The 8,496-nt window shown below is 43.3% G+C and overlaps 2 protein-coding genes across 3 annotated transcripts in view; one reads left to right on the top strand and one right to left on the bottom strand.

Annotated features, from left to right (window-relative positions):
• The window catches only part of Supt16h (SPT16 homolog, facilitates chromatin remodeling subunit), a 76,793-nt gene extending 72,318 nt beyond the window's left edge, over window positions 1-4,475 (top strand). Inside the window, exons 23-26 of one of the 2 annotated variants that reach the window (XM_004648079.2) lie at window positions 672-801; window positions 1,760-1,889; window positions 2,006-2,083; window positions 3,149-4,475. In XM_004648079.2, the coding sequence (XP_004648136.1) occupies window positions 672-801; window positions 1,760-1,889; window positions 2,006-2,083; window positions 3,149-3,294 (484 nt within the window). In that variant the 3' untranslated portion in view covers window positions 3,295-4,475. The remainder of the gene's footprint in view (window positions 1-671; window positions 802-1,759; window positions 1,890-2,005; window positions 2,084-3,148) is intronic. The other variant, XM_023708351.1, reaches the window with a different exon arrangement.
• A 117-nt stretch (window positions 4,476-4,592) lies between these two features.
• The window catches only part of Rpgrip1 (RPGR interacting protein 1), a 63,363-nt gene continuing 59,459 nt past the window's right edge, over window positions 4,593-8,496 (bottom strand). The window contains 3 exon segments of the mRNA XM_004648096.2: window positions 4,593-4,842; window positions 5,432-5,562; window positions 7,603-7,687. Of these exon segments, the coding sequence (XP_004648153.1) occupies window positions 4,733-4,842; window positions 5,432-5,562; window positions 7,603-7,687 (326 nt within the window). The 3' untranslated portion in view covers window positions 4,593-4,732.

Below are 8,496 nucleotides of genomic sequence, written 5' to 3'. Positions count from 1 at the left end.
GGGCTGGCTGGCATGTGGTGCTGGGGGATTGAACTGCGGTCCCTGTGCTTTGCCAAGCTTGTTCCAAGTAGGTGCTTTAGACCACTGAGCCATCTCACCAGCCCCGGATTTTACATACTTTATTTTTTTAATGTGCCCTGGACTTCAAATAGACCTTTCATCAAATAAATGAGATAGTAAAGCAGTAGAAGGTTGAGGAGGGAAGTCTAGGGCCAGTGAAATTGTCCCTATTTCTTAATTCTAGTAGAGTCGATGGCTGAAGCTGAAAGGCAAAAGTCTCAGAAGTGGCTGTGAGTTCAGGTTACTCACAAGTAACTATGGAATCAGTAGGGGAAAGGATGGTGGAGCAGGAATGAAGACTGAAAGGCTGGGAAATGTTTGTTTAAGGGGGGAAATGGAAGGAAGGAAGATGAGCTTAGCCTCGATCGAGGGACAGATTACAGCAGTCAGAAAGCGGCTCTGTGCACAGGGTTTGTGCCGTGGAGAGCAGACGGCAGCAAGCTGGGCATACCGGCGGGTGCGGGGGGCACAGAGCAAGGAACATCTGTCCTCCTCTGGGGGAGGATAATGTGCTTTTCAGGGATGCAGATGTCCAGTGATGTCAAATGATACTGAACATTTCCAGAAAATATAGAAGATGGATGCTGATTTCATAATGTCATTTCTCTCAGTTCTTGTGACCTAAAGTACACAGAAGGAGTACAGTCCCTCAACTGGACCAAAATCATGAAGACCATCGTGGATGACCCTGAGGGCTTCTTCGAGCAGGGTGGCTGGTCTTTCCTGGAACCTGAGGGTGAGGTGCGTGAGTGTGGGGTTTCTTTTCTGGAATACAGTGCTGCCTGCTGCCATTCAAGCAGTTAGCAAAATGGCACAAGGATAGTACATGAGGGCCAGAGCAGCTGGGAGAACCACTGAACACAGCTTAGTATGGCCGTTTCTTCAGAGTATTCTTACAGGTACAGTAGACCCATGAAATCTGCAGGCGTTTCGTTCCTACAGGCCCCGCAAAATGTGAAAAACCACGGATTTCATATATAGTCAGAAAAATGCCTATTTTTATTGTTTAAACCCTAAATATACTATGTCTTGTACCATAATTTAATAAAATACTATCTTATAAAGCTTTAGAGGCCAGGGAGATGGCTCAGTGGAATAAGTGCTTCCCTGGCAAGCACAAGGGCCTGAGTTCAATCCCCGGTTCCACAATAAATAAATAAATAAATAAATAAATAAATAAATAAATAAATAAAGCTTTAGAAAGTACAGGGAGTTTTGGCAGTGTCTCAGGGAACTTAAGGCTTTAAGAATGAAACAGTACCCTCCAGGTAGCTACAAACAGTACAGCAGCCTGTTACGACGAGCGGGAGTGCTGGTACATCAGCTGGAGATGGGTTATGGGGCACAGCAGGAAGAACTGAGTGCCACTAGCAACAGGCTTTCCACCTTTGTGTGAGACATTATTATAAGATCTTTTTGGTCCTTCATTTCTCTTAGCAAGGAAGGATGATCCTTTCACAATATGAATTGGTATGTGCAAGACCCTAGGCTCAATTCCCAGCACAGAGAGAAGAAAAAACAAAGACAAAAAACAAAAACTAGATGTTAAATGATCTATTGACTGTACCTTACCAGTAATGAGACCAGTCATTTATATTTTGGTCATTCAGGGCTGGTAATACTGTAGATACTAAATTGGTTAATTTGTTACAAGGTGAATAAAATAAATAGTATTATGCTTATGCTCTAACTTAACCAGGGGAGTGATGCTGAGGAAGGGGATTCAGAGTCTGAAATCGAAGATGAGACTTTCAATCCCTCAGAGGATGAGTATGAAGAGGAAGAGGAAGATAGTGATGAAGATTATTCATCAGAAGCAGAAGAATCAGGTTAAATTTTATAACAAAAAATTCTCATGGCTTTCTGATCTAATTTTATTTGTGGAACTAATAAAAATACGTGATTCCATTCCTGTATGACTAACTTACAATCACTGTTCTTCCAGACTACTCCAAGGAATCTTTAGGCAGTGAAGAAGAGAGTGGGAAAGACTGGGATGAACTGGAGGAAGAAGCCCGAAAAGGTTAAAAAGAGATGTTACTGTTTTTGTTGACTTGCTATTCTATTCACCCATTTATTTATGCATAAATTTCTAGCCAGGTGTGGTGGTATATGTCAGTAATCCCAACACTAGGGAGGCTGAGACAAGAGGATTGGGAGTTTAAGGCCAACTTGAGCTACAGTAACAAGACCTTGTTATTACAAAAACAAGTTTCTGGGGCTGGGGAGATGGCTCAGTGGAATAGGCGCTTCCCTGGCAAGCACAAGAACCTGAGTTCAGTCCCCGGTTCCACAAAAAAAAAAAAAAAGGTTTCTGACACATTTCTGTATTTTGAGATTGTTTTAGTATTAGTAACCTAATGAGATAACAACAACAACAAAACCAGTATCAATCTGACTTAGGTGTGTTTTGTTTTGTTTTGTTTTGTTTTGGTATGATTTGGTACCAGAGATCAAACTCAGGACCTTGTGCCTGTCAGGCAGGCTCTTCGGCCACTGAGCTAACCTCTGTGGCCCTGTAAATCTAACTTGAAGTGACAGCTATAACTTCATTGGCCAAAGGGAAAGTTAGGTCTGGAATGTGTCCTTATATTCTCAAGTGAGTGGGTGGGTGCTTTTTCTGCCCAAGCCCTTGGTGTGCCTGTAGCCAGTATATCATGTAGATATGTACAGTTCCAAGGTAGGCATGTTGATACAGTGCTAATCTTTATCTGGTTACTCTGAAACCAAACTGCAAATACAAGTTAAAGATGAAGAAGAAATATTTATTATCTGACATGTCCCAAATATCATGATAGGTACCTTGCACAAAATAGTTTCTTTAATTTCTTACATAATTCTCTGTCTTACAGATCAATAAACCAAGGCTCAAAATTTAAGTGCTTGCCTTGGATCGCATAACTGTCAGCTGAATGAATTCTCCATAACATTTTATGCTTGAGGGCCAGGGAGTTAGCTTGGCAGCCCTGGCAAGCTCAAGGTCCTGAGTTTAATCTCTGGCACCAAAAAAAGAAAGAAAGAAATTTCATGCTAGCTGGACATATCAGGTGACTAAAGCTAACTGATAACACCCCTTCTTTCTTTTTAGCGGACCGTGAAAGTCGCTATGAGGAAGAAGAAGAACAGAGTCGAAGTATGAGCCGGAAGAGGAAGGCGTCTGTACATAGTTCAGGCCGTGGTTCCAACCGTGGCTCCAGACACAGCTCTGCACCTCCCAAGAAAAAGAGGAAGTAACACCTGAACTTTGGCTCTGAGCTCCACTCTTCCTTCAACCAACTCCAGAAAATTTTACATGACAATAGAAACTGGGTTTTTCCTTTTTGTTTTCTTTGATGTTTTGCCATTTTGTTTATGGGTTTAAGGGGCCATTTGTGTGGACCAATCTACTCGGGGAATTCCAGGACCACCGGGATGTGTGCCAATGGCCCCATTCAGATGGCAAGGGAGGAAGTGTTCTTGAAGAAGGGTGGAGGCTCCCACTGTTAATAAATACCGCGCATTCCTCTTCCTGTCACCTTCTGCCAGGACATTGATGGCTTTTGACATCTTTGGTGTCTCAAAGCTGTATTTCCAAGACAGTGGTACAAGGTAACCCTTAATCTACCTGTGCCATGGTTCTTGACCAGCAGATTCAGTCCATCTTACCCTACTGCCATGACCTTCCTCACGTCTCTCTACGTTCCATCTTTGCGCAATATTCAAGAAGAGGTTCTTAGAATTTGCTAATGATTATGTAAACCATGTAACTTGAGCTAGTGAGGCAGATTGGGCTGGTGCCTTCACCTGAATTTTCCGGATTTATTGTCCTGTGCAGGTTCTGAGGTATTTCTGCCACCTTGGAAGACACGGAGCAGTGGCACTCCCTGCCTCAGCTTTTTCTTCCTAAAAATTCACACGTGATACAATGATAGAAGACAAAATTACCACTGCTTCTCTTTTCTGATGTATCAAAGGAAGAATGGTTGTGTGCCTCATACACTGCTTCAAGTGAAATCTAGAGGGAGGCCCAGGGGATCGAGATTTAGATCTGAAAGGGGCAAGTCATGCCTTGGGCTAGCATTGCCTGAGGAGAAAAAAGGAGGGACAGAGGGAGGCCCTTTGCACAGGGCAACCTCTCACTACTGCTCCTTGTTTTTACCTGTGCTGCCATTGCCCTGTACCTATCAGTTTCTGTTGAGTGGCTTTTTAGGTGCAGGGAATTTTTCTTGCCCTCCTGCCTCCCGGTTCTCTGCACTCACCTGCCCGCCTGCACTTCCGTGCTCCATGACTTCAGAGAAGGGGGGAGGGCTCTCAGATTTTATGTTTGTTTGTTTGTTTGTTTGTTTTTTCTCCTTAGCAGTAGGACTTGATATTTTCAATTTTGGAAAAACTAAAAGATAAATAAACTGTGGGGTTTTTGTTAGTTTGTTTTTTGTAAATTTGCCTTTTGTGACCATTCCTTTATAGTCCATCAGAGGAACCCTGCTTCTCACCTGGTAAAGCACCAAGGTGTTGAAAGAAAATGCCTTTGTCCAAGAATCACAGAAGTGAACTCTGACCTTTCTAGAGTTCCATCATTAGGTTGAAAGATCTAAATATCCCAGCAAAAATACTTAGGGTATAGCAAGTTACTTCATAAGAGACATTTTACTACGGTTCCCTCAGACTTTTGCATGGAAGGGGCATTGATCCTTCACAACAGATCCTCTGTCATCTCCTGGTAGATTCTGTGCAGGGCTGCAGCTGCCTGAAGGGAAATTTTCAGCCTTCCTATTGCTACATTCTGGTCTTCAGGGCTGACAACTGTTGGGAAAAAAAGAAAGGGTCAGGTAGGTGGTGGCAAAACTCAGTGAAACACCAAGACCTCTCCTTGCCTTTCAGGGTGCTGCGATTAAGGGGCATGGTGTTACACACCTGCGATCCCAGCACTCTGGACTTGCCCAGCCCAGCCTGGGCAATTTAGGAAGAGCCTGTCTCAAAATACTGAAAATGGACAGGATCTAGGGATAGGGCTCATTACCAAGAATCTGGGTTTAGTCCCCAGTATACCAGGGCACGGGTGGGGTACCCCTTAAAATAGACTCATAGTGAGGTAATATGGGGGGGCACTAATATATACAAGTGACTGAGACAGGATCTTACTACATAGCCCAAGAGGTCTGAACTTTGAGCCTACCGCGTGCTGGGATTTCTGACGTGCGGTACCACACTCACAACAATTGGCTACTTCAATGCTTAAACCAGAAGTTGAACAAACAGGAAAATAGCTCAATCCCATTTACACTTTATCAACTTCACGGTGATGATTATATTTTAAAGGTAAAACAATTCATTATTGGGATGTTTTTCCTTAGAAGTAAATAAAACTGAGAAACATAAGAACTTCACTTACTTTCGAGCTCTTGCTCTACAATGTCTCTTCCAGATTCAAGGATCTGCCACAGTTCAAGATAGGCATATCCTATTTCTTCGCATTCTTTCTCTGTTTCATCCATAGGATCACTTACCACCGTAAACTTGAAGCTAAAAATAAAAGGTCCATTTAATTTCACACTACTGATCCCTTCTGCTTTAAAAGATGAGGATAATTATAAATAATAGTGTCTTCCCTAAATCTCCCCTCCACTTTATAAGTGGACAGCAAACAAGTGAAAAATTAGTGTAATTTTAATTTAGTAATAGGCAGTAACAAAGTAACAAAGACTACTGTAGTTAATTGCATGAAAATTCAAGGCACACCAGCTGTGCTGGCCCACATCTATAGTCCCAGTACTCAAGGCTGAGGCAGAAAGAGCTCAAGGCCAGCCTAAACTACATAGCAAGTCACTGACTCAAAAGCAAACGCTGCCCCTCCACATGCGCAAAATTGAATAAAGGGTTGGGGTTTGGCTGTGTGGTAGAACACCTGCCTACCAAGCATGAGGGCCCAGGGTTGAATTCCCAGCACCACATAGACAAAAATATGTTTAAAACTTGACCTCCCACTGAGGAAATGAAGATGGTGTCCTAGTGATGCTAAAAAATCACAAAGCTGGTATCAGTACAGAAGGCAAATGGCCAGATTGCTTGCCATCTTCACGTGGCCTGTGAGTGTGCCTATGGGAGCCCATGCAGGCCCTGAAGGCAGAATCACAATTTCAACTGGCTCCTTTCTGTGATTAAATCTAGAGGCAAGGTCAAGAATCGGTTGATTAAAGCATTGGCCCTGTAGAAAATAATGGATTAAAACAACCATCGTATCATTTCTAACCTACATACAAAGAGGAAGTGTTGCCAGATTCAAAAACCAAACTAAACCATACACATTTCAACCAAACGATGTTTTTTTAGTGTTAACTTCCATGCATTATCTGAAAACTTACTATAAAAGGAGGCATTCTCATTACAGGATTCATAAAGATAATTGCCTTTCTTAAAACTTTATTAAAAAAAAAAAACTTTATTTATTTTAAACATTTATTTATTTATTTATTTGTTTATTTTGTGTGTGGCCAGCTCAGCCCACCAGGGGGCGGGCGGGCTGGCATGTGGTGCTGGGGGATTGAACCAGGTCCCTGTTCTTTGCTTGGCTTAGCTTGTTCTAAGTAGGTGCTTTAGACCACTGAACCATCTCACCAGCCCCTTGAAACTTTAAAAGAGTTAAAATTTTACTTAGTTACAGCATCAAATTATTTTTGTAAAGAAAAAAATCTAGAATTCATATGCAAAGTGAAACTTAATGTTTTTAAATCTTTGGCCCTTCTGTCTCAGCCTTCCCAGCACTGGGATTACAGGTGTGCACCACCATGCCTGGTTTTAGTGTCCTGCACAGTACATGGGGCAAGCCTGGCATGCGGTACCAGGGATTGAACCCAGGTCATGGTGCTTGCCAAGCAGGCACTTAGACTGCCAAGCTATCTCCCCAGCCCACAAAGTGAGATTATTAAGGCACAATATTTGATAAACTCGCAGTACTTCTGCATGTGTGAGAAGTAATCCAAGTTATCTCAGAAACTCAAAGCAGTCTGCCCATTGCAGGGAGGGCATGGTCAGGATTTGAGTAGACTACCCTGAAGCTACCTACAGGGTAGGGCTGGGGCCCAGTGGTAGAGCACTGGCTTATGGCAGGTGAGGCCCTGGGTTCCATCCCCAGCGATGGGGAAAAGTGAGCGTGCCCACTGGGCTGCACCAGTGAGAAATGAGTCGAAAGTCTGTATTAAAGCATTGCTCAAGTAGTCACAAGCATTTATTAGAGAGTATCCCCAGGGATTAGTGGGGGTTTTTTGTTTGTTTTGCTTTTTTATCTCTTTGAGAGGGTTTTGCTCTAGAGTTCAGGCTGGCCTTGAACTCACAGTTCTGGAGTACTGGGGTTGCAGTCACTCTCCACCCTACCCAGCCCTTGTTTGTTTTGATTTTGAGACAAATTCTCACTGCATAGCTCAGGCTGGCCTCAAACTTGCTGCCAGCCTCCTGCCTCAGCCTCCCAATGCTAGGATCACAGGCATGCACAACCACATCCAGCTCCAACTTTTGAATTCCTGTTTGAATTTCTCCTTTCTCTCCAAGTGGAAAGCGGATGCATACTGTCCTTGCTCTGGATCTTGCGCCTGCAGCATGCCAAATAGGAACTGCCTTCGGCCTTGTTGCTCCAAAGGGTCCAGGTCAATCACTAAGAGAAATAGGCAAAGAATCACATAGAGTTGCTGGTGTTTGAGCACAAAGACTTTTGTAAGTGATCCTTGGAAAGCAGTGACTTACAGTACAGGCCGACCTCTAGGTCTGTGGGTTGGCTCCCTGGTTTTGTAAAGTCTTATTGAGCACGCCTCTGCCCATGTATGTACGTATTGCCTGGGGCTGCTTCATAATTTTTCTTTTAATACTGCAGCTCAAAGCCAGAGCTTGTGTATGCTGACCACACGGCCCCCCTCAGCTACACCCCCAGCCTGGACTGCTTTTGAACACAGCAGCAGAGTGGAGCAGCTGTAACAGCGGCCCGCCCACAGAACCTGAGCCATTTACTATTTGGTGCATGCCTGTAATCTAAGCACTGGGAGCCCGCAGCAGGAGGAGTGCAGCAAGCTTGAAGCTAGTCTGAACTATGTAGTGAGACCCTGCCTCAAAAACCAAAAAGAGGGGCCAGGGAAATGGCTCAGTAGTATAAGGGCTTGCTTGGCAAGCACAAGGGCCTGAGTTAAATTGTTGGTTCCCACAAAAAGAAAGAAAAGAAAAGAAAGAAAAGAAAAGGAAAGGAAGGAGGGAGGGAGGAAGGAAAGAAAAAAAGGAAAGCCAAAAAGAAAAAGCTGGTCATAAGAGAAGCTATATAATCAGGCTGAAAGCTGTTCTGCCATGTGCCAAAATTAATGTGCACCTATCACTCCACAGCTGATAGAAGGACTAGGGAGATGGCTCAGTAGAATAAGCTCTTTTTTTTTTTTTTTAATTCATTCTTCGGTTTTATTTTTTTTTAAATATTTATTT

This window comes from Octodon degus, unplaced genomic scaffold, assembly GCF_000260255.1.
Source record: "Octodon degus isolate 3935 unplaced genomic scaffold, OctDeg1.0 scaffold00352, whole genome shotgun sequence".
NCBI classification, from domain to species: domain Eukaryota; kingdom Metazoa; phylum Chordata; class Mammalia; order Rodentia; family Octodontidae; genus Octodon; species Octodon degus.
This window is presented reverse-complemented; position numbering and strand designations above follow the sequence as displayed.